This window comes from Cygnus olor, chromosome 7 (genome assembly GCF_009769625.2).
Source record: "Cygnus olor isolate bCygOlo1 chromosome 7, bCygOlo1.pri.v2, whole genome shotgun sequence".
Lineage (NCBI taxonomy): Eukaryota > Metazoa > Chordata > Aves > Anseriformes > Anatidae > Cygnus > Cygnus olor.
Window position 1 is genome coordinate 19,224,258 of NC_049175.1, and position 26,111 is coordinate 19,250,368.

Here is a 26,111-nt window from a genome sequence, read left to right on the forward strand (position 1 = left end):
GGGAATCCACCGGGCACCCAGGAGCCAGGAGAAATGACAACAGTTACTGCAGCGCAGAACAACAGCTCTTCCCTGCACTGACAGTCTGGCGGGATGGGCACGGGGGAATGCCGGCACTCCATCCTAGCACCCATCATTTCTATCTGCACTCCTTGCTAAGCTCTCCTCCACCCCATCCTGGGAAGGAGCAAGTCAGCAGTGGGGAGAGGAAAGGACCATTGACAAAATAGTTAGGTACTATTAACTAGTGTCTATAAACTCATAGTTGGATGAAAATCAAATCCAATTGACACATTCTGCCCTTGGGCTGCTCGTAGCACGAGCCCCTTCCTCACCATCCCCATCTCTTGCCTAGCAGGTCCTTTTGCAACACAGAAAAAGTGGGCAAACATCTCCCTGGCAAAGTGCATGCTCTGCAGCATCACCCTGCAGGCTTGTATTGCTGAGTTGCACTGACAAAAAGCACCTGAGATTGGCAGCTTCTTTCTTTGCCAAGAAGATCCATCGTATCTTGGATCCTGAACACTGGCCATGAAGTTGTATCTCCAGCAGTGGAAGAGGCTCTCTGGCCCTCCACAGAGGTTGTACTTAGCGTACAAGGGTGCGGCAACGGCAAAGATGCTTTGGACCTTTACCTGCTTTAGCTGCCAGTGGAACCAGCTGCTTAGAAGTGATCATAAATCTGTTGAGCTCACAACGGCTGTCTCAGATTTACACACCTGTAAATGAGGCTGGAAGTGGGATCTGTTTTGAATATACAAGCTCCTGAAGTTATCTCCCCACTAATTATCTGTATTAGCTGGGCTTCAGCATGGTGAAGAGCAGCTAACTGGTGATCCCTTGGCCAATATGCTTAGCAAGTACCCTGACACCAGCGGGGGTAACCAGCAATAGCACGAGCTGAGGAAAGTTATGCTTCTGACTTCCTATCCAACCTCAGTGCCTGGATTAAAAGTCATTCTTCCTAACAATTCAGGAGACCTCTTTCTCTCTCCATATTTTCAGCTTTTCTTGTCTGATTTGATGCTGTTTAGATTGCATTATTTTGCACTTTGAGCAGGAAATCAAAAGGTGCGTACAGTAACACATAGCAAGAAATAAAGTTAACTGAACTTCTAACCTCATGAGAAACTTGTTACACTTCTTCCTGCTAAGTCACTTACCATGAGAGCTTGATTTCATCTCTGGGGAAGGATAGTATATATAAATAATTGATTTTCACGTTCATGGGTGAAATGAAAACACTCAAATAAATAACAGCCACGTTCAACCCTAGATACTAGCTTTGAAGACTTTTTGGTTAATTGAAAACAAAGTACTTAGTGTAAACAGAATCATTCCATTTGATCCTGTTTGAAGTGTTTTGCTTTGACATAAAGATTATCAGCCCTTCTTAAAGCAATTTTCAAATCAAACATATTTTAAATCTTTTTTTTAGAAGTCAAAAGATTCCTATTTTTTCCACAGATTAAGCATAAGAAATTCATATCTGAGTCTCCCAAATTGTACTTTTATGGGAAAATAAACTGTCAGGGAAAAAAAAAAGAAAGCTATTAAAAATTGCCAGCTAAGAGAGAGAAAAAAAAATTATCTCTAGCACTGAAGGCTGCAGTGCTTTGCTCTGACGATTTAAAGTACTTCCTGAAAGAAAAACTGAGAATAGGTCCAACAGAAAGGTAACCTAGCAAGTGTCAGGGGTGAACCAGAGCCTGTGGGAATGTTTAACCATTGAAGACTGTATACCAAGCTACATATGCTGAGCAGGATAGCTGGGGCAACAGATCTCAATGGCTTGTACCTTAAGTCGCTCACAAGTTTCAGAGCCTCTTTCCATCCTACAGGCACATTCTTGGGATGCATGTCCCTGAACTGCACCACCACCACCGAACCACATCTCAAAGGGCCCCAGCCCTTGAAGCATAGCTGGGCTCCCTGGCTCTGCCTCAAGTGCTGCTTCATCTGCAGCCCAGGTCACCTCTTCACCTGTGCCTGCCCCACACCGCAGCCAGATGCTCCTTCCACACATGTATCTGGCAATATGACTTCTTAACAAATACACATACACCCTCCTATATAAAAAGGAGCTCTGTAAAAGGCCATGCAGTAGGCAAAAACAAAGAAACAAACAAACAACAACAAAAAAAACTTGAGTAACGGCTGATTTGGCTTATTCTCTCTGTATCAAGCTGCTTCATTGCTAAATGGAAACTGAGAAAAATAGAAATACAGCTTTAAAACATAACCTCTCCCCTCCTATTTGGTGTGGGTATCTTTGAGTAGAGTTTAAGAATAACCCAATCAGAGAATTTGAACAGAGATACCAGAAAATGCATCTGTGTGGTCTCCCCAGCTTAAGAGTACCTGAAGTCACATGCTAGGCCTCAATAAAGTCTTTGTGCTAGCGATTCTAAACAACATATTCCTATTGCTTCAGAAAGCAAACTATCTGTGCCCTTGCTATGAAAGCCAAAAAACCCCAAACCCTTATATATGTGTATAGGAAGAGTTCTAAGAGTTACAGAGACCTATATGGTCATTACAGCACACAGGCTTATTCCACAAAGATCAATACAAATGCCTATACCAGGCCCCTGAAGTGCATTAATAGCCTTATTGGCCCTGACTAGTCTCACCTGGGGCCTCCACTCACACCCTCCACCCCTAGACCCAGGAGTTCCATTTAAGTTCAGGCCTGGGGTTTTACTTTTAGTCTAGATTGGGTTGTAAGAACATTGATTTTTAGCTTAGCTATGCTGGTGTGTGTGAGGTATTGACTCTAATCTATCAAGGAGCTTCTCAATTTGAGTACATCTCTGCCTTATGATCTTTGTATTTCATTTGATGTTAGTAATCTTAATCTAAATCTGTGGCCTTCCTGGCTTGACTCTAGACCCGCCTTGTCGTTATGAACTTGTTTGACGATCTAGGCTCTTAGCTGAACCCGACCATCATTTTTAGGCCTTGCCCTTGCTTACTCAAGAAATGTGGGGCTAGGCCTAGGTTGATGGGGGAAACACAGTGTTTTGGTTTTCTTCTCTGGTCTTTAGGGATCCTTGCTGGTCCCTGGCAGTCTGAGGCTTATCCTGTTCTAGAGCTAAGCTAAAGATAAACTAGTTCCCCAGGCTTCTTAAAAAGATCATAGAAGCTGTGTGTTTGTAGGTAATTAAGACAACTATGACTGATCTGAGGCAAGAGGGGCCTTCCTGATGGCTTGAGATAACAACATTCATGTGTGTACCTGTTATTGGAAGTCACTGGTCTAAATACAGAATGGCTGTGTGTCACAGAGCAGTAACCATCTACAGGGCAAGAAAATAGGAATAGGCTGACTAACCAAGGACTAGAGAACTGTTATTATCTGTTTATTATGTGAATCTAAAAATAAATGTGTTCCTTAATTATCTGTCACCTCTTTGGAATGTGGAAAAAACATTCGGTATGTCACAAGTGTTTACCATTGATTGTTAAGCACATAATGATAGCAAATGATATGGCCTAGGGGTTAGAAAACTTGAGTAGAGTGTGGAGGTGAAGCCTCCAGACTTAATGCTGACTCATTTCCCTTGGTCACATGCAAGACACTGAGCCCCAGGCCCTATCCACCTCCATGCAGTGTTTTGAGACCTGGGATTGGCAAACACTATCTAAATCCAGTGGATGATAATGTTAGTAAGTTATTGCAGTGGGGACACTCATAGAAGATATGATTCATCTGCTGGCGCCAGGGCTGATGGCTAGAGGCTATGAAACATGTCAGGTACTTGCGACGGAAGAGTGCGTGGGCCAGTGAAGTTGCTGAATCTGTGTGGGGGGCATTGAATGGAACTCTATTTCCCCAGGCTGCATGTGCAGCATGCTGTCACCCACCAATTACTACATGGCATATCCTTCTTTCCTCCTCCTCATCTTCTGCTACCATATGCAGGCCAAGGACTTGTTGTAACTAGCTGATTGATATATTCTGTTTACTCATCAGCAAGATGGGTCTGGATCAAAGCCCGAGATCTAATCACCCTGGACTTTGGCACCATTGAAAACCAGATCCAGTTTGTTTAGATTGCAACTTCATTTGGTTAGAATTTGTTCTCTTACTGTATAAAATGAAGTTGATGGAAAAGGGTCCAAAGAAGAAGGGACTCTGGTATGCATTTTCAGATCAATAATTGCAGCAGCATTGCTTTTGCAAGGCAAGCTGGAATAAATATGTGTATAGGAACTGTGGAAATTCTCTTGCTAAAAAAGATTGAGCAGTAAATAGATGTCATTTGAAGTATCTAATGACCAGAAGAAATTTCAATTTGATATGACCTTTGCTTCTAGGCTAAGCGATCGCCAGTTCAAAACCTCTTGAGGATGCTGCCATCTGGTTTTCCAGGCAAAAAGCATTACTGGTCTTTCAGCTGTCAGTAATCAGCACTTTTATTGGCACTCTTAGGAAACACAGCAAGAAATATGTGGACCTTTAAAAATGACCTCTAGTACTAGGTAAGCTGATAATGCATGATGGAGGATGCTGTGTTGATCCTCCAGATCTGCTCTGGAAACAATTGAAAGCTTGAACGTATTTTTGTGGTGGGGGAAAAAAAAAAAGTCAACAGTTCAGGAAAAACTTCAGAGATTATCTGTGACTAAAACATAAATAGAGCAATTTCTTTAGGTTTGGGTTATTTATTTTTTTATTATTTCTTTTTTAGGTAGGCCTAATGGCATCTTGGGTCTCCCAGAGGTAATATTTTTCAGATGAGGCAGTGAATGTGCCAAACACTTCTAGGCTACTAAGAGAGGACAGAACTATGATCTTACAGAAATACAATCAGGAACATGGGATAAAGTGGAGACTATAAACAAGAATAACTTTGAATGTTTTGCAGAGTGAAACTAGGCAATTTCTGGGTATCTTTAACAATTTTTTGCAGTTGGTGTTCCTTTCTATCTAGTCTCATTCTACAAGTAGGTCAAGAACATTCATCTTTCATTTCAGGCTGTACGAGCTTCTCTAGAGAGCAGCAGCTACAGCCTGAGAGAAGGCTGTAATACAGCTGTCATAAACCTGAGTAGGGGAAGAAACTAAACAAGCAGCCATAATGCTGATGGCCAAAGATGGCTTCAATTTTTCCTCGTTCTGCAGTGATGAACATGCTGAATGCTTATATCCCTACAAGACCTCTTCTGCTACTGGAGCAAATACCTGAAAACCACTTGACTTAATTTAGAAGTGTGCCCCTCAAGTAGGAATATTAGGTATTTTGCTTAAGTGACCTGCAAACACATTTAGAGAATTGTTTTATTCTTCGTGGTAGATAAAGAAAACATGAATTTGTATTTTCTTTCCCTCTTTTTTGTTTACTGCTGACAAACATCAAAGATGTTGATGTGCCCTTTTCTGGTCTTGCTATAAGCATAATGGTCTCTGACCGTATTGAGGGGGTGTACTATATTAAGGAGAAGGAAAATCTTTAACAGAAATGTCTGACTTCCAATAAGTTATTATGTAATCGAAGAAATAACAAAAGAAAGTCTAGACCATTCTGAATTATCTGAAAAAGATTTCCAACTTTGTTTTGTGATGCACATTCATATGTTGGTGGCAGACAAGACACAGATTATTAATGTAAAAACAATATATAAAATCAATACAATAATATAAATAATATAAACAACAATAATATAAACAATACAAATACAATGCAATAAATACAAACAATAAAAACTTCTGAACAAGTGCTACTCAGATTGTTGGAGAGCTAGGGTACACTACCCACAAGGAAGAAAATGTTGAGGCTTGCTTAATCTGGCAGAGAGACTAATGGGGGATCTAATATCAGTCCACAACAAGTTAAACAATTTTTTCAAAGACTGTGTAACTCAGAGCTTCTTGGTAGTGGCAGATAATAAAACAAAAAGCAATGCCTGCCTGGTTGTAGCTTAGGAATTCAGTTTGGAGACTAAGAAAACTTTTTCACCAGGACAATGGTGAAATACTGGGATGGATACAAAGAGAGCAGGTATTCAGAGGCTTTCAAGATGACTAGGCTAGGCTAGTTTTGGTGGTAGGCCTGTTCCAAGGAGAAGGCTGGCCTAGATAACCTCCAAAGCTTCCTTTTCTCCCCCATTTTTGTGAGTCTGTCTGAAAGACTGTTTTCTGCCGCTATACCTGTTGGCCTAGCAAAATGCTAGTTCTCTCTCTAACCCTTGCTTCACTGACACCCTCATATCATCACAGGTCTAACAGACCTGCTACTGCGATCACATCTGTCAGATCAGATAAATAGCAGCTGAGGTTCTTCCCCACATCATTACCTCTTTCAAACAGATGAGTCTTTTCTTGGAATTTCTCTATGAAATTAATTCTGAATTTCCCTGAACTTCGGTGTTTTGCTATACTGGAATCAGGAAATTAATTGTTTAGCATGAAGTATGGGGTTAGCGTAACTGAAACCATAAGAGACTACTCACTTGTCTTACATCAAAATACATGCTTAACTGACCTGCTAGATCAGAAATTATTGGAGTAACTCATATTGTTTGGATTTTGTATTATGTAAGCAAAGCATAGAGCCTCAAACTTCATAGTGAAAGGAAGCTGTATGTCTAAGTCCTAGGTAGCTCTGCTGTCTAGCCCAGGTCTCTGATTCTAATTGCATTGTCTATACAGCCGGGCCTCCAGTTGTATCTTGACATCAGTCTGCTCTCACTCAGATCTAAGAAAATTTGTTGGAATTGCTCTGACAGTCCCGGAACATGTCTGGAGAGGTTACTGTATTTTTTTCTCACTCACCTGTTCCTCTACGTGTCCAGATTCTCCCTGCACATTTGAGATCAGTGACAGGAATATACTCTTTAGTCAGGAGCTGCAGAACCTCATGAATCAGTTGCATTAAAAAACAGAAACATGGGCAGTCACTTATATTTGTGGGCCTAAAAGAAATGAGGTCCTTGATTCAGAGAGGAAATACAGAAATGCATTATTTAAATGTTAAATGCTATTGTTGCAGAATGGATTATTTCTTTTTCTTTTAGTGGCAGGAGCCAAAGAGCAGTGCATGCATATTTTAGACGCTGGTGACTGAGGCTGGCATCCTCAGGAATATGTCTCTTCCTGCTGTCTCAGGCAAAACCATAGTCACTTAGTCTGATCTGATTCAAAATGAAACTAGGGTAAAAACTGGAGGCTAGGTGAAAAATGATGGGAGCTAAAAATTTCAGAAGTGATGTTATTTTAATACTGACATTTTTTTCTATTTCAAAAAAAAATAAGCAGAAGGGGAGAAAATAACTAAATTAAAATTGAATTGTAAATATTAATGACTTCTGGACTTGGGTCTTGGAGGCCACATAGTATCTTTGGCTCTGTCACTGGGTTACAACCTGGCACTGGTTATGTCACTTCAGTTTTTAATGTCTCTGTTTTCCAGCCTGTAAAATAGAGATTATAATACTGACCACTCAGATGATAATTTTTTAGAGATGTATGCAAATAAAATGCACTATAGAATGGATTTAAAACAAGTAGTTTTACTTACTAAGCAAAACTCTGACCTGAAATTTTTTTCCTGTAAATTCTTTTGAATCAAAATGTAACTGAAAAATGTGAAACACACTTTTGTTTTTTAAATAACAATACCAGCATTTCCATGGGGGAACAATCATTTAGCGGTCATATTCTTATAAAATCAGCATTCAGTTTAAAGCAGATACAATCCTAATAAAAGTGCTCTTAATTTTGGTAATCAACACCACCTTTTCAACGATTCCTGTTTCCTGGAAGATGACATTTACATCCTTCCTTTCCCTTCCCCAATATCAATATATGGAACATGCCTATTTGAACTACCCAGCTGTGTATTTACACGAATATCTTCTCAAATATGATCTCATGTGCAGGTTGTCCATGTTTAGACTCTCAGCAGCTGCAGTGTAATGAGTCTGCAGAGAGATACCACAACTGAATATCAGAAATATTGCAGCACCAAAAAAAAAAAAGGTTCTAAATCCTTAGGAATACAGTTCCTAGGCTAGTGTTACTGCAGGGAATTTACAGCTTGGAAAGTAATAACGCTGAAAAAACCTATTATTGGATTTATAGAAACAGAACTGTGCGAATAGAATTTTTTTCTTTAAGACCAAAAAAATAACCTCCCAAAAATGTGACTATGATTTAACACTCCCCAAATGACATTTGTCTCAGGATATTATTATTATTATTATTTTGGGTGCTTTAATCAGCATCTTACCTACATTTAATCACCTTACTTACATTTTTGTTCAATATTTAAGTGCAAGTTGCCTTTTCAAAACAATGTTGACTAGGTTTGCTTCAAAAGTATTGGGAAAAAAATGAAAATAAATAATAATAATTAAAAAAAGCTTCCTTTACATGTCCCTGATTTTTTCCTTCTGAAACTATTTGCCAAAGTTGACCAAGTTTACAAGCAATTTTCTACCACACCAAGCTCCATTCTTTGTTCATAATCTTTTATCTGTTCTGCTACATGCTGACAGCTTCTGTGCCCCTAGAATGGGAGGGTCAAAACAGACCACTGTGTTCAAGTGGCTTCTCTGCTGGGTGCCCAACCAAAACGTGTCCATTCCAGAAGCTCGAAATGTAATTCTGTAAAAGCTCAAATTGCTGAAAATATATACAGGAATGAAAGTCATAATATTTTGTTCTATGATGTACTCTCCTATCTCTTTATTTAAGACAGACTGAGGAAAAGCAATGGGCGCTGCAATTATAACATGAGAATGAACTGCCTACTTGCAGCTTTGCATGATTTCTAGGTTTTATGTGGCATCAGACGTTGAGAGCCCTTCTGCTGTGCTGCCACCTGGTGACACTTGGAGGCGAAGGTGCCAACACATGAAATGCTCTGAATGCAGGCTGCTGATGCTACCTCTGAGACCCAGCAAACAGGTAATGTCTGGAGCTGGGGTGGGGGCTAAAAGGCTGTAAGGTGTAGTTTCTTTTTTGTGGTCTGCATGGACAGAATAGCTGCGTGGGAAAGGAAGAGCTCTGAATATCTCTTGGAGGCATGCTTGTATGGGGGAAAGACAGGCTGAATTTTTCATCTTTATTCTTTTCTCACATAAGCAACAATTAAGAAATAAAAGAAATATAAAAGTTCAATGGAAATGATTTCAAATAGAAATAAAAACTACCACTAGAGACTGGCCTGACCGTGTTAAATATTTAATCGTACGCTTGTCATCTGTGCATTCAAGAAGGCTCTTCAGATGAGTCCCACCTCTGAGCTACATCTCTAACTGTGGAGAATGAAACACAAGCCATGGGACTGACCTTGACCATTTTTTTTTTTTTTTGTAATGATGCTGGTAACTCTGTCAGTGCTCTGAGCATAGGTTCTGGTACAAGTTCGTTGCTATGTAGTTGACATGATGGAGATATAAACCTTGCAGAATACACTCTGAATGCATGTTTATCCCACACTCTCATGAGGTAGACCAAAGAACTTTTTGCTTCCTTCAAGAGGCAACTACACTACCCTCTAAGCTTGTTGTAGTGACTGACTGATGCACTGAGCTACAAAACAATGGTTTAAGTTTCACCTCAAGACTGGTCTCTTTTTGTGCAGCTTAAAAACCCTAAATACTGAGTAAGTCTTCTTAGACCTCCACGTGAGCCCTGCCATTCACATTCCTCTGCTCACAAAGAGGCAGCCCAAGACCCAGTGTCTGGACTAGCATCCTAACACATAGGCATCCAGAAAGAATTTTCTGGGCTATCTGCTCTGAGCCACTGCTCTCCAGCCCTGGGATGGCAGTGCAGCAAAAGGGATTCCTATCTTACAAGCAGCTGCTGAGGAGCCTGATGCACTTCCTTTTTGTGGTGAGCCTCTCTGCAAGGTAACATTTTAATAGTTCCTCCTCTACTCCATGTGGTAGCAGCCTCTACTGCAAATTTGTAAGCTGTATTTTCAAGGTCTGAATACACTAAGCTAACAAATGATCATATAGCTAATGACGAGTTTTTATTGTTCAACTTTTCTCTTTCACAAAGTATTTCGACATGTTCAGCACAAGGATTTAATTTCAGCTCTAATTTTTTTTTCTGAGCAGCAGCAGCAATTTTATGTATTCTTATAGGTTAAGCTCCTAGCAGAAAAGAAACTATTAATGTACTATCTGGCTATAAGTTAAGCAGAGCTTGTTCGATTTTTTTTTTTTCCTATTATTTACTAGCCTAGAACAGTCATCTGAACACCCTAAAAGCAGTCCTTTCCTAGGAAAAGATGAAAACAATTCCCAGGGACCTACTCAGTTTCAAGGATTGTTTTTAAACAAAAGAATATCAGATAGCAAACCTACTGCTTATATCAGTTTGTCCTCATTGCTTCTGCCCCAAATTTTGTATGACAGTGAAATCTAGCAATCAAGTGCAATTGCAGTGTTCTGTAAATACTAAGTACTAACACTAAGTAAAAAGTGGAGAAGGTACATGAGTCTAGTTCAGAGAGCTAGAAGAATGTAGAAAAGCCAGGTTTGCCCATGCACAGGGTCTGAGGACTTGTTAAGCATGCTTATTAGCTATTTGAAGGTACCTGAGTAGTTATCACTGTGGGATAGCTGCCTTCCTGGATATATGCAGAGTCCCTCTGGGAGTGCAGCTTACAGGAGAGCAAGGTCAGGAGCAGGAGTTCATAAATAGAACTGGGAGCTAAAAAGAAAAAAAGGTTGTTAGTAGGGGATACATCAGAGATGTAAAATGTCTGCTTTCACACGTGTTTTGCAAGGATTTTGTTTAATTTGATTAGTCTGAACTTCAGGCTCCCTATTTCTTCTGACAATAAAGAGTTACTGCAGGCTGTGCAAGCTAAAAATCTTTGCTGAGAGCAAATGGGGGTATTAAAAAGGAAGAAAAGATTTCTAAAACTTTAAGAAAGTGGTGTTCGCTAGAGGTTTTGGTGCTGATTCTCCAGACTGAGATAAGTAAATCTTCCTGGAAAACAGCTCTTGGTCAATATGTTTATGTAATTATATCTTGTGCTTTTGTCTGAGTCTGAGAGTGTTGTTTTCTGATGAGCGCTGTGTGTTTAAATCTACCTTTATATTTTGTAGATGTTTTGCTGCAGAACGTCTGCATCATGATCCTTTAATTCAAATACTCCTGAAAACAACGAATTCCTTTGTATCATGTAGTAGAATGTTAATCTGAGGTACAGGAAGGGGGGAAATGGTATGCCGTTATATGTTCCATTAGGCTTTCGACTTCCTCAGTCTCATTAGATGAATATGCATGCCTTCCAGTGTGAACATCATGTGTTTCGCCAAGCCACCTTAAAAATTTTCATGCACAATGTATTTCTGGTCAGTAGGTGGCATTTAGTGTAAATAGCAACTTCCAGAGGAACTTTCAGATTTGATCCTTTTTACTTCTGGAAAAAAAAAAAAAGTTTTAACTTTTTGTTACAAAATATTTTCTAAATGTGGCTGGTTTTTCCTTTTTTTTTCTTTTTTTTTTTTTTTTTTTTTTTTTTTAGAAGTTGCTATTTCTTTACTAACTGGAATAACTGGAATAATTTTGGTGGAATATAGTTAAGGATGGAATCCAAATATTAGAGTTTAAATTTGTATTTCTGTGCTTATAGTCCAGTGATATTCCCTTCTTGACCATTCCTGACTACTTTTAAAGGAGCCACAAAAAATAACTAAGAAAAGGGGGGATTTAAAAGCAGCAGCCCTGAATTTGTTCTGTAAGGGTTCATAGGAAACTACTTCAGAATTTCACAGCTTGGAAAAGACTGAAAACCACTACTCTAGTCTGACTTATAAGACCCAGCCTATTGGATTTACTTTGGTTCATTCTTGTTGAAACAAAAACATACAAAAATCACATTTTGATTTATGGACTTTTGTTGATGGAGGGAATTTTGTACCAATCTCCAATGAAACCCTTTGAAACAACAGAATTTCATATATTTCATATCCATGTTGTGGATATTATCCATGTCACAACACTGCCACTCCAAATCTTATCGCTGCCAAGATCCAGCCTGTACGCTGGGAGGCCCAGAGGGTGGCTCATGGAGTCCCCTAGACGTCTAGGGAAGAAAATGGACACCTTTTGTGAGAGGAGTCTGGAGCGTGACTTCAGCAAGTTGCTACTTCTGATCTTCATGGTGTCAGCGTAGTTAGTGGTGTAGCAGCACCTCCTAACTCAGAGCAAGTATGCTCGGGTCAGAGGGGCGCAGGCCGGCCACATGCAGAGGATGGCTGCCTGGCAGCAGCACATCACTACCGCCTTCATGGCTTCATCAGCATGAGCTCCATTTACCTTAACCCTGAACTTCAGCTACCTGTGCAGGCACACAAATATGCAAACTACTGTCTGCGTAGCATGGCCCTGCTGATTTCCCCAGGGCTGGTAGTGCTGCCCACAGCCGCAGACCCCCTCAGGCCCGGCCGTGTGCTGCAGTGGGCAAGCCTGAGGGGCAGCCTCCTTCCCCACGGCCCAGGCCACCTCCAGCCACACGGCCGCCACCACCCAAGGCCTCACAGGCTTTCTGTTGCCTCTGGCTTTTCTTTTTTGTGTGTGTGTTGCCTTTCTCTGCGGTCTCACTGCCATCTTCTGCCACTGAAGAGAGGAGAGGAAAGTGAAATGGAGCAATGCCTTAGCAAGAAAGGCAAAGGGTGAAAAAACCTGCAGCTGGCCCAACTTTTTGACACTGCAATGTTGAAAGGCATGTGTCTAACCCACCTTTTTTCTTGATTGAAGGTTATGAATGTGAAGCAGAAAATGTTGCCTGTGCTGCACAGGCATGGAACAGGGTTTTTCCTCTTGTGTTTTGAGGCAGGAATAGTGAAGAAAAGTTTCATGTGAATTGGCATAAGGGATGTTATTTGGTGCAGTAAGACAGGTGGGTCTGGTAGTTATCCACAGACCCTTGCCTCAGATCGCCCGCTGCTGCTTAGTGTTATTGCGAAGGTATATGATAGGAAGGAGCTAGCAGTGTTAGGATGACAGCCAGGGGAGAATTTCCTTTTGTAAAGAAAAACTTTTTTGGGGTCTGTTTTAATACAGCTAACTTTTCCTTTTTGTAGAACTGAGAGGCCTGCTTTCTGGCATGCTGAACAGGCTCAGGAAATGTTCAGAGAGAATTTGGTCTTGTGAGGCTGTCCTGGATTACACAGACTTAGGTGCTTGTATGTGTGTGGTGGAAGCTGTATCTAGGTGACTTTCTTGACAGTGCTGGGTGTGAAGTACAGAACTTCTTGAAAAGGAATGCCCCTATATCTACCTATCTGTCTCCCAAAGTGTACTAATTCTGGATCAGCTCAACGGGACAGAGGGAAGGCCTAAGAAAGGAAGTGGTGTTCCTCCTCTTCCTTGTGGGTGAAGGCATGGTGCAAGGGGATGTAAATGTAAATGGTACAAACTGACAAGGGGAGTTGTGGTGCCGTGACCTACTACATTAGTTTTTATCTTGTCTTTATTTCTTGAGTTATTTTTACTACAGATAATTTGGTTACAGCTGTTCTGCTCCAGTGAAGCAGAGATGGAACAGGAGGGCGTGTTGAAACTCTCCACTTTCAGCCCCATCAGCAGATAGTGCAGAATGAAAAAGAAATGATGATTCCTCTGCTGCATGAATTAGAAATCTACTAATGACTGTGTGGCTGCTTGTGGCCTGAAAGCGTCCATGGAGAGGGGCACCACTACATAGGAGAAGGCTCCTGGGAAATAAAGCTCTGTGATTGAACAGCATAGAGGTGCTGCTGCAAGTGACCTCATTTCGTGATTGTGAACTGACAATAAAAGGGGAAATGGAGCAGCAGTGGTAACATTTAGGCTCCTTCTGAGCTAGGAAGGGGAAAACAATGTTCTCTCTTGGATGGTATTAATATTCTCTTCAGTGTCTCTGTGCTTGTCATTCATCTCACCACTGGTTTTGGCTAGATTGCAACTGGGAAAGTATTGGCTAATATGTGAACAGCCTAAGGCAGGAAAACAGTGGATACGTTGGCACAACCAGTGCAGGCTGCGTGGGCTTGTGCTCTGCATGTGCTCAGAGCTGCCTGGAAGCCTGCATGTGTGGCTCTCAGCTGAGCTTGCCAGTGGCCCAATGTCACATTCACTGGAGCCACCCCTGTGTGCGGGTGGCTCCAAGTGTGACCTTGTGTCACACAAGGAGATTGAGAACGATCTACTGGGACTGTTGTGTGCTAGAAACATCACTGCATTAATGGAGATCCCCATGTTATATAGGCAATCACTTTCCTGTTGTACTCATGACCTAACCCTGTCCAACAGTGAAATCAGACCTTTTAGTACTTGGTGCTTATACTATTGGAACCATCAGGAGTCTCCAGTCTGGGTACTGCTCTAGTTTAGCTGGAAGAGAAAGTTGTTCTTCCTCCTGAATAATTTTTCAGGCATTTGAGAGAAGTATATGTTAACAGAAAACTGGTGGCTTTAACTAGGTAGAGGAAAATCCCCTTAGGTTTCAGTTACTGTAATGCCACAATCCCACTAATTCTCAAGATCACAGTAAAATTCTCTGGGAGAAACAGTTTAGGAACATTCTTATTTTTCCTCTGTAAAAAATGTTTACATCCCCTTGCCTTAAAAAACAATTATAAAGCCTTTCTGGTATGTCATTGGGAAGCACAAAAAAAGCAAACAGACAACTGAGAAGTAGTCTTCTCCCACCCCATGGCTAATCAAGACTTCTTTGTTGTCAGTGCAGTTTACAGTGCTCATTTGCCTCTTTGAATAGCTGCCTTGGCCATTTTAGTAGAGAGGTCAAGGGCTTGAATATTTACCTCAGCGTTCAAGTATATTTATTTTAAAGGTACTGCATTTGAGGAAGGACTCAGTTGTTGACGGTGCTTTTTACATATGTTGCACAGAGTGTGAGCTTTGTGGTGCTGTATTCCTGTAGTAGTTTGGCAAAACATTAAACTTAGAAACAAAATTAACACCACCACCACACAGACACACTCTTCGTTGTGAATATGGTATGGAGGGGAAATAACTGGTTACTCTTTATCCAGACAGAGGAATGCGATGCCTGCCAGGTTTGTGCATCAACTGAATTGAGTTGCTTTGGGAGCTTGGTGGGTCCTGAACATGTGGTTCATTTGCTCTTTTCCACTTCTGCTTTCTTCAGGAAACAAGTGCAGCAGCTAGCTAATCAAGTGATTCACAGTGGAAAGTTTAAAGAGCGGAGTGGGAGCTGCTGCATGCACCAAGATGCGTAATAGGACAGAAGCAACAAAGCTCACTTCTCTGGATGTGGCTGTTGAATGCAAGAGGAGCTGCTGAATCCAGGAGCCCAGGTATGTCAAGAGACTTTTTCTGTGAAAGTGGAAGGAACAGATTTAGCTGTTGAAGGAAACTGCAGCATGATCTGCAATTGGTTTGTTGTGGTAGGATCATTTTTAAACAGCAAAAGTTTCAGTCAAAGCTCACCCTGAACTGCAGCACAAGGAGGAAAAAGGAGCAGAGCTGTTTGCTTGTATCCTTTGTTCTAGGATTGACAATAGGGTATATCTATTGCTGCTACTAGTGGAAACTCATTAGATTTGGTCCTTATCAATGAGCTGCTGTTTTGAGGTAATTACCCTGGTCTTACTCTTGATTTTGTACAACTATTTTGTCTGTGACTAACCAGAAATACTCTGTTTACTCTTGGGCTGGGGAGCATTTGCTTCCTTGCCAGGAAGACAATACCTCAAAAGCAATCTTTTTTGATATCTGGGCTTCTTTTCTCTTGACTTCATTAGTGGCATATGCAAGTCAGAGAAGAAACTGCTTCCAATTAGATATTTAGAAGCTACTTTTTTAAAACAGAAAAAAATGAAGATTGGGTACATGAGAGAGGGTTTAAATCAGTTTTGTATCCACTTTTGAACTGCATGGAAATGCTTTTCCAAAAAAAGTGAAGATAAATGCTGTTACATGTTTGAGACAGAAATAATGATTTTGAGAGGTTGTACTGCACAGAAAGGCCTTGTATAACTTAACATAGTCAAAACTAAACATAAGCTTGGGCAAATTATGTTCTAGCATAAATTAAAGAAATTCCTTTGGCAGTAATAGTGTCATACCTTCTTGAAACAAGCTGAAATTATACTTATTGATGAAAAAGTAAGGACTGTGTCCTACTGAAATACAACTTGTTCTTTGAACAGCTTTCAACTTTCTCTAAGCTGACAAGTATTTTAAAACTCCTTTGTATATTACTTTTTGACAGTCCTTGGTTCAAGTCATCAAACAGATTAGGCCCCCATTGTATGAAGTGCTGTGCCAAAATTTATGAAGGGCGAATTCCTTCCCAAGGAAGGAATTAAAATTACAATTAAAACCTGGCAATGATGGGTAGGAAAATGATAGCTTGAGGGACAGAGGTAAAATAGTAGATAGACAGCCTGGCACAGTGTTTTGTTTCTGAGGAACTGTTGTTGGTGCCTGTAAGGACAGAATAGTGTGAGCCACAAAAAAGGAGGTTGTGGCTGAATTCAGGGTCAACTAGAATTTGTGGGATAAACCAGTTCATAGAAGAAAGGAGATGCCTTCCACTGCTTGGATCATATAACATCAGAGAGCCTTCTGATGTTACTTTACTTGGGAAGTAAAGGAATCCTTGTTTTAAGCATTTCAAAAAATTGACTGGCATGACTGTTTAGTGAACAGGCTTATCTTGGCTGCCAAAAAGGGGAAGGGGATATTGAGAGTCATCACCCAGTGGATTTTTGGGGTGCTGTGAGCTGTGCATTTCTGACAGTCACCAGGGTCCTGGGTTTTAAATTACTGTTTTTTCTTGTTTTTTTTTTTTTTTTTTTTTTTTTTTTTTTTTTTTTTTTTCAGACACTTACTATAAAAAGTGGACAAAACTCTGAAATTTGGTATCAGGCTTCACTGTGTTTTGCTTAACTATCCTAGTGTGAGACCTTTCTCAGATAACAAATGTTTTTTAATATTTAACGAAACTTTTTGATTTGGTGCAATTTGGGATTTTTGTAGCATTATGGGATTATTCTTTAGATTTCTGGCGGAGACAAAACCCAAGGTAAATATAAGTAATGCTGAATTAAAAATGAGTCTTTACAAAAATCATGCTTGTTCAGCCATTAAGCTTTTAATATCAACATTATCTTTCTACCAGCTTTGGTCAAGCCTTTCTTCCCTTTTATCCTATCAGTCTGAAAAGGCATAACCCCACTGTAGTGTGATTTCACACAATCTTCATTTAGAACAAAAGGGAAAATACATGAATAAGTTCAACTTCCTCTCTGTTACCTGACACCACTTTCTGAATGATAGCATTAGGTTTCTTTAATATATTTTCACTTTCGGGTCTTTTTTTTTGTTTTGTTACTCATTAGTATTTAAACTTTACTTTTTCTATTATTGTGGTACTTATAACATAATCAAAACTGAAATATGCCATTAGTTTACAATGAGGACCAGTACAAATGGTGGGATGTAGCAGAGAATCAACAGATTAGACCTTTTCAAAATATCTAAGTTATCCTTAGTACCAAAGATACTTGAATCCTGGATCCTGTGATATGTTGATCGGTCCAGAAGAATAATTTTCCTCCAAGAGGAATAGAAAACACAAAGGATTTAGAAGCCCAAATGAAATTGTAGATCCAAGCAAAGACTATTAGGAGGCAGAACATGTAAAGTAGAAAGTGCAAGTGGAGAAAACGGACTAACACTAGGGGTCTGATGTTTATTTTAATGTGCCTCTTGTAGTCTGAACAGTTGGAGTAAATAAGGAGGCAAATTGTGATCCTCATTTTGCCATTACATAGCTTTATAGTCTGAAAATGTTTTGAGTGACCAGCCCTGCTTGTCTTTGCTGTGCAATCAGCAAAAAAGGCCTGCAAAGTAAATTATGAATAGAAAGATAAAATTGGTAACTACTTTTGCCTATGTTCAAGCAGTGCCACTGATTGCTCAGGTGCTGGCCTTCTGAGGTCACTGTAAGCACTGCGTTTCACCTCCATGCCTCAGTTTCACCATCTGTAAAATGACTGCCTCTGTCATGGATTTTGAGCTTCTTATACGAATGATCAAGGTAAATCTAGATGGTAGGAGTGTGGGTTACTTGTTACTTAGCATTGTTTCAGGCTTAGTGTGGTAATTTCCACAGCAAGATACTTCCCTTAGGAAAGAGGATGGTGTCATTTGGGATGTGAGAGCAGCCTTCTTGAAAAAGTGACTGAACTATGCTATCACTGACTCCTAGAACAGTACCCAGGCTTTTTCAGTACATGGTACAGCTTTGTGATGACTGAAGTGGGCTGAAATCCTATACAAGGGCAAAGAATAATGTATGACAAATGTCTCTCCCACACAGTCAGGAGGAACAGTGTCTTCCTGTTTACTCAGTGCCAACACAGTCGTCATACTTTCTCAGTTCGCAGAACTGTGTTGTATTGACACAGACAATTAAGGAAAACAGCAGTGAAACAAACTGTTGTTGAGGTAGGAAGCTCCAGATTGATACCCCTGGAGACTGATTAAAATCTCATAGCCCCTCCATTTCCTAGCCATCTCCTAGTGAAGGATGGTGTATGGGCTATGGTAGAGTTACCCTTCTCTGTAGTGTGAAGGATCAGCATTTGCATCCAAGTGTAGGTGTCTTCTGGGACCATCAGCCTGTTGCGGGTGCTGTGGTGCCCAGTGAAAAGATAGTGTCACCCTCTTCATCTCCACAGCTCAGAGCTGCTGCATGCTTGTGGAAGTGAAACTGGTTCATCTGGCTTGGAGTGGGCAGGGTGCAATCAGTAAGCAAGCTGCGTAGCTGATTGATGGCAAAGGAAGAGAATCCCAAATATAGTATCACTGTTGGCTCATAATTTCTAAACAAGGCTAATAAGAGTATTTTTATTTCAAGGGGTCTATAAATGGGCAGTGCAGGAGAGCTGACTCAGTTTTTGAATTACATTGCTTTTAGTCATTTTTTATTGACAATCTACAATGGTAAGCAAAGAGCCACTGTACATAGAGAACCTATCTCCTAGAAACAGGTGTATGCTGTTTTTCTTTGAGAGAGTGTTAATAATGGGTTAAAGATTCTTCTAGGCTCTTAAAAAATGATCAATTTGTCAAGTAAAGCGATGGACCATGTTCCTCTTGCTGACAGCTGCCTAGCTGCCTGCTCACACTGTAATAGTTTGTGTCATATCCCTCAATTTTGAGCAGTCAGTGTCCTAGACACTACACAGTATATGGCTGATTTTGATTGAAACTGGAGAAGCCTAACTTCCACTCACGCAAACATAAAAGATTATGACAGCTCTGGGTAGCGGGGTGAGCTCACAGAAAGCTCTGACAAAGGTGTAGAGTTGCTGTGGGCTCAAGGCTGAATCAGTGACCTCCCAAAAGACTATGGGTGAAAACAGAACTGGAAGATAGATGAGAGGACTTGGGGTTGAGATGAGGTTATCAGAGGGATTCCTTTACCTACAGCACAAGATGGACCAATCGTAGGTCAAATTTAATGAACAACCAGTGTTTCCAGCTGGTGCTTCACCCCTGCTCTAGGTGGGGGATGCATCAGACACACATCTTAGTTTAGCATTCACACTTAATGAAATGCATAATCTGGATCTTGAGTAGTGCTATTCTGTTGTAAATCTGATGATGGTAATAGTTATGATTTTTCTTTTATACCTGAGGCAACGGAAGAAGAGACAAAATCTGACTCTTAAAGCTGGGGCTAGAATCCAGATTTCCTGCCTGGTTTATCATTTTGTACATGAGTTGTGTAGAAAATGAATGAACTCTCTCTTATGAAACATGCATGCATATGATTGCAAGGTAGTAATGCTGTTGTCCAGGAGCAGAGTGCTTAGCCATTAGAAGTGGAAAAGAATCAGTGGCAGCAAGCCTATAAGCTTCCCAACTCCAATAGCTAAGACTGTCAATGTCTGGTTTCGCAGGACAATGGGATGGTATGGGTTGATGATAGCTGTAAATAACACAGTATCTTTAACTTAATTTCTGATTTCAGCATGGACAAAGCAACTGAGCACATGGGGCAGCTGGAGGATTCACCTGGCAAAGCAGGACAGCAAGAGCAAAGCCCTGGTGAAGTAGACAAAGCAGAACCACTGGGACAGCCTGCACACAGCAAGGACGAGCTGCCCCAGAGTCATACTCTCCAGTGGGAGACTCTAGGCAGACAGTTTGTAGAATATGAGCAGGTGGCTCCATTTCTCATCCCAGAGGAGCAACAGAGAAGGCTGATGGACTTTCTTCCTCTCTTCCTAAAGGTTTGTTCTTTTTATTGCCTTTGGTGCAGATGCCAAGGCCATGCATTTGATTTTCTGTTGCTCTGTGTTGTGTGGCCACCCTGCCAGGGAAGTTGATTAGTACATGATCTCTTTGGCTAGGAGGTGGGCACTTTTATTCCACTGGAAGCCTAGGGAAACAGTTTCTTGTCCATCTCTCCTCTAACTAACCTGCAATCTTAGCACAAGAAAAGTATATAGGGGAGCACTGCTTTATTTATGTGAATGGCTAAATTCTACCTATTGTGTCAAGGAATATGCTGATGATACAAGCATGTTTCAAAGTGAGTACCCTGTGAAGAGGTTACTTCATGTCACCCTACACTATTTTATTTACTTTGTGGAGACTGGATGCAGTTTTGGTTTGGGGAAAATGTGGTTGTGACATGCTGCTAGCTAGGGGAAATGCAGGGGTATGGTGTGGAAGATGAAATTTTGGAGTTAATGACAGTGCAGATGTCTCATTCCGGTCCTTGAGAAAGGAGTTGTTACAGATGGGGAAACTGCAGCATGTGAAGAGAGGAAAGTCATACTGTGGGTGAGATAGCTCAGGAGTAGAACACTAGTTAACAGGCTGCCATGCTGCATTCCCTACAGCTCCTATCAGACAATGATTTCTGAGATGGCCGTATTGAAAGGTGAACCTGGAAGAGTCCTGTGATGAATGGGAGTCTTGAGGGTTGATTTTGTTTGAGTGCATGAAAAATACAGGGAGCTGTGTGAGTGGATTGTACAGTGGCAGAATGGCAGAGCATAATCCTGAGAGACGCAGAAAACCCGGCCTATACTTAAATGTTTTCTGACCATGTAGTACAGTAGGATTGTCTTCCTCCTGAATTATCTAGGGTATTTATGGGTATAGAATCTGAGTTTTTACACACTCTCATTATGTAAATCTTTCAGAAATACTTTTTTTTTTTTTTTTTTGTGAAACCATATTTTAATGATGGTATATTTTATCTGTCTGTACTTGTGAGTTTTTGGTGTTTATGGGTGACCAAACTCAGACCCATCAATTCCCTACCTATCTGAGCCAGTTTTCTAAAAAAAAAAAAAAGTAGCAAGTGGGTGAGAAAAAATATTGCTAGACATGGTCACTCTATGTGGAAGCATTGTGGGACACAAAAAGGGACCCTGTAGTACAAGGAATGTATTGGAATGTGTGAGCAAGGAAATCACAGCACTCAGTTCTGTGAAATCTTTGGTGTCCATAATAGTAAAGAAGAAATAACTTCCAGACAGTCAAAAGCATTTCACTCAGCTGGATGAAACATGAACCTGTGAAGCTTACACGGAACTTTCCCCACAAAACACAGGGTTTCAAAACTGCTGTAGATGCTGGTGCCAGTTAACAGTACTAAAGCAGGTAACCCTTTGGTGTCAGTGTGATGCAAACAGATCACGTGCAGTTCAAGTTGCAGGTAGGGTCTGGCTAAGACCTATGGCAAAGGCTTTGCTATTTTTGAGTGCAAGCTTGCCCTGGGCCAAGGCACAATACACTTGTGACACTTGAGAAATAAACTTCAGTACCTGTGAGTCAGAGGACAGCAATTCCTCAGGAGGCAGGCTAAGTGTTGCCAAGGCACTGGAAATTTTGTGCGTACAAAAACCCATCTGTGCTTCCCTTCTGCAGGGCTGAACTTCACATGTTTTAGGGTTGTAAGAAATGATTTCCTGAAATGCAGTAATTATTTCAAATTCCTAAAAGGATATCATGGCTACAGAATATATTCAAAACGGATGCGCAGATTTCTCATTAGCTTAATGCTTGCTTTTGTTCTCTATGAGAGGGATATTTGCCTTCCCTTTTTTCAAGTTTTTTAACAGCAGAGCTTTGTGCTGTTTTGTAGTCTTTTAAGTTCAGATGCATGGCTAGAGCATTTTGTCCTTGCATCATTGATTTAGGAGTACATTGTTGAAGGTCTGGCCCATTAGCTTTGAGTCATCATGTCTTTCCCCACACAACTTTACTACCTTCATGTAAGAGCTTCCTGCTTTGTGTGAAGCCCCTGGTCTAGCCTGGGCAAACACATCTTTGTTCAAGTTCTTAGTTGCATTAACTACCCTGCTTCCTTGTATTTAACGGGGGATTGTGCATAAGTCCTCTTTCTCCCTTGAGGATTTTCATTTGTCTTCCTTTCCTTGTTGGATCATGTGGGTGCCAATGCATCTCTGTCTCCACCTGAGAGCTTTGGCTCTTGCTGGGCTGGCTGGAGAGAAGGCCCTAACCAGGAGCCAGTTGAGATGCAGGGGCTCATTGCTCCCTGACACTCCTTGATGCAGAAGGAAAAGGTGTAGGAGGAAAATGTTAGCTATCTGTTTGTGATCTAGGCATAGGCTGGGAGTGATTTTAATGTGACATCTGGTGCCTGTTGGTGTCTCGGAAAGCATCAGAATGTTCTATTCGATAGATGGCTTTTGAGCTAGCATCTCTCCATGAAGCATTGCTCAAACCTCAGAGGGAAATGTCATCCCCCTTAACACTGAAGCAGTCTGTTACTCGGCATAGGCAATTCTAATGTAGTGCTCTGTATAAAACAGTTGGGAGTTTCAGTGTGTTGCTGCCTGTTCCCCCTACCCCTGAGTAGGAAGGACAGATGGTAACAGCAGACAAGGAACTTGTGGCAGAATCTTTAACATCTAGAAACAGCCAGGCTTAAGAGGAAGAACAGATTAGGTTGACACCACATTATTTGAGTTTCCCCAGAAGGCAGACATTCTGGAATGGAGTCAGGTTTGGCTTCTTCCAGATACAAATCTTTATGGACTCATAGACCAATAAGGAACTCATTGGGCCTGTTTTTAGAGGAGAGCATTTACTAGAGGTTAGTGTCTGACCCACAGGAGGATCACCCAGGAAATTAAATTGGAACACGAGTGGCCTTCTCTGTAATGCCACAGGCTTCCTGAGCTTTTGCACAATGGCAGTAGCATTGTGCTGACCCTTTGATTAATTAATACTGTTGGTTGATTGAAAATGAATATGTTTTAGAATGAATGGGATATATTTGAGAAAAGGAAATTTTGTCAGATTTGGAGCAGGGAACCATCAAGTCTTGCTAATGTTCTTTTTCCCAGTTTTGCATTGAATTGTTATTCTGTACTTGAGCAAGTAATTTGTAAACTAGTTTATAAATTTGCTTTTCTAGACTAGCTAAACATTTAGGGCAATACCTGCCTGCTTAGGAGAGTTTTATTATAGTGTAATGTAGGAATTATTTAGAAATTCTGGGCTGCTAAATGTTTACTGTCAAAATCTCAACATTTCAAAAGAACATGTTTTCCTATTATAGAATTGAACTGTATTCATGATGTAGCTGGCTTGTAAAGTTGCAAGTTCATAGCAAGGCACAGGTGTCACTTCAGGCTAGGCAGCCCTTGTGGACTTTAACCTCATAGCCAGATGAGTTAGGCAACTCACACTGCTGTAAAATCGTATCCAGTGCCTTTTGGGCTTCAATATTGCTCTTTTTTTTTTTTTTTTCCTGCTCCTTTTCCTGTGTTTTCTTTTACTTCCTTAGTTTGTAACAAAGATTATTGTGGTTTGGCAAGAAATTCTGGTTTTATGAACCTTACTTTCCTCCCAAATTTGCATAGAATTGTAAGGCAGAAACTTTATATGTGCACGAAAAAAAAAAAGTGATGGATTTTCCTTTTTTTGTTGTTGTTGTTCTGTGATTTTTCTAAATTTATTGACTTCAAAGAAATAGTTCAGTTTCCGGTAAATCTTGCCAGTATACTGCTGCCTTCATTCAGTAGTTTATTATCATGGTTTGTTTGTGACAGATCTGTTGCAGTGCTCCATGAGAGCTGCAGTTCCAACCCCATTTCAGTTTCTAAGTAGCTGAGACCGTGCAATGACTTGCTGAACGGAGAAAATGCAACTTTTATTTTATATTTTTATTTAACTCAAAAATCTTTTTTATTTTTTGGTTATGACTATCTTCAGTTTTGGGAAACCAATTTTTGGAGAAAGATATTATTTTAGTTAAGTTTTTGGACAACGCTAGCAGTAACCTCTTTAAGGTACAGACTTGTATTTTAAAATGGGCTAACAGGTTTTTTGGTACAAATAATTATTGGCACAGGGGCTGTGACAGACATCTAAGTTGTTTTGATTATATCCATTGGAGAAAATAATGTAAATGCTGTCTGGCCAGGTGCATTACGTGAGTCAAATGTTGACCTGTTCCAGGTTGACTTCTGTATCTGTAGGGTCAGACTTCTGCTAGTCCATTAAACAGCATTTGCCAGACAACACTGTCTGGGGAGGGAATTTTGAAGGGAAATGTTAACTTCAGGTTTATGTGTATTTATTAGTACTTCTCAATCCACCAAACACATGCTGTATCAGAAACTTTTAAACAGTTTTTCACACTTGGATTTCAGGCCTGGGAACAGTCTGCTGGAGTAATCGTATTCCCCAACATTCAGCTGTTAGCCAGTGAAGTTTCCAAGCTTCTGACAAAGGAGATTAAGAAGAATCTCAATGGCAAGCCTGCAGGTAAAGATCCCGTAGCATTTCTACTGGGCGTTTGCTGTTATTCAGCTGTCCTCTATGCTATGTTACACACTTAGCATGAGGGAAATAAAGAGAACAGAAAATGCTAAGCATAGCATGCCAGATCTACCAGTGCTAGCCCACACCTATTAGGTGTGACTGTGCTGAAGATCTGGACTTGTATACCATACCAAACTTTATTTTGGAGCTTATAGGTAGAAATGTATATCACTGCAGCTATGCAGTAAAAGAGTAGGCTACACTTAATATTCTGAAGAGCTTTCTTTAATGGGAAAGGTAGGCCAGTCCCATATGGCTTTCCTGGTGCCTTTTGTACACTCTTTGTACTGGTCAGTTGGCAAACTTCATGAACTGAGATGATATTCCCTGTGAAGCTTGTCAGTTTATGAAAAGTAGTTAACATGAACTGGCCTGAGCCTGTTGTTGGATCAAAATCCTTTCAGGTTTTTCCATTCACCTCTGGGTTTTTGCTAGCGTAATTTTTTAAAGTTTGTCAGATCTGTTAAGAAAGGATCAATGCAGTGTTTTCACCTTTCATTAAGGAATTGAAGTTTAATGTTTTGTGGTAACAGAGGAAGCTCGTCTGGCTTTGGAGCAATTGCTGCAACAGAAAGGGGAAGTAGAAGATGGCTGTTTGCTCTTGAAATCAGTGTATCTACTCTCACAGACTGATGTGGTAAGAGAAATAATTACAAAGGGTTTGTTTTGTGATTTATTTTATTTTTATTTTTTAGTTCTGAGAGAGTGGGTAACCACCCCAACAGTGGAACATCTAGGACTTAAAATGTTTCTGTTGTCCCCAGTGCTTTATGCATCAGCATGTCCAGGGTATAGTCAGAGAGAGAACTGCTAGCAGGTTTATAGTCCAAGCTTTTCTAAAATAGGGAAGTAAGTGCTCTGTCCTTTCAGATACCCTTTTGTTTTGATAACCAGAGAGCTGTTTTTTCTAGTATTTATCTGATTTTTCTCCATTGTCTGTTGCTGCTCTTCAGCCTTTCTTTGTCACTCCAGCTTACGTATCAAGGAGATGACTGGTAAGGATCTGTCTGTGTGATACTGCAGTGGTTGCATTCTCATTTTGCAGCACTTCAAAGCATTCCTGTATGCCCATCCTCAGTGCAGACTGGCACCAGCAGTACAGCCTGCTGGTGGTGTGTGAGGGTGCGTTTATCCCCGGCATTGAGCTGAGCAGTTTGTCTCCTTATTTAGATAAATGAAAACAAAATCTTACTGTTGGCTGCTGGTAGGCATGATCTGTGTCACAGGAAGGAGGTGTATAAAATTATATATAGTTAGTCACAGTGTGAAGCTTCTTGATGAG

The 26,111-nt window shown here is 40.6% G+C and overlaps 1 protein-coding gene across 4 annotated transcripts in view; it reads left to right on the plus strand.

Moving 5' to 3' along the window:
- The first annotated feature begins 15,133 nt into the window (after positions 1 to 15,133).
- The window catches only part of WDFY4 (WDFY family member 4), a 130,563-nt gene continuing 119,585 nt past the window's right edge, over positions 15,134 to 26,111 (plus strand). For 2 of the 4 annotated variants that reach the window (XM_040563251.1, XM_040563252.1), the window contains exons 1-4: positions 15,155 to 15,297; positions 19,989 to 20,250; positions 24,658 to 24,772; positions 25,363 to 25,466. In XM_040563251.1, the coding sequence (XP_040419185.1) occupies positions 19,990 to 20,250; positions 24,658 to 24,772; positions 25,363 to 25,466 (480 nt within the window). In that variant the 5' untranslated portion in view covers positions 15,155 to 15,297; position 19,989. Of the gene's footprint in view, positions 15,298 to 19,988; positions 20,251 to 24,657; positions 24,773 to 25,332; positions 25,467 to 26,111 lie in introns of those variants that run through there. The other 2 variants (XM_040563249.1, XM_040563250.1) reach the window with 2 other exon arrangements.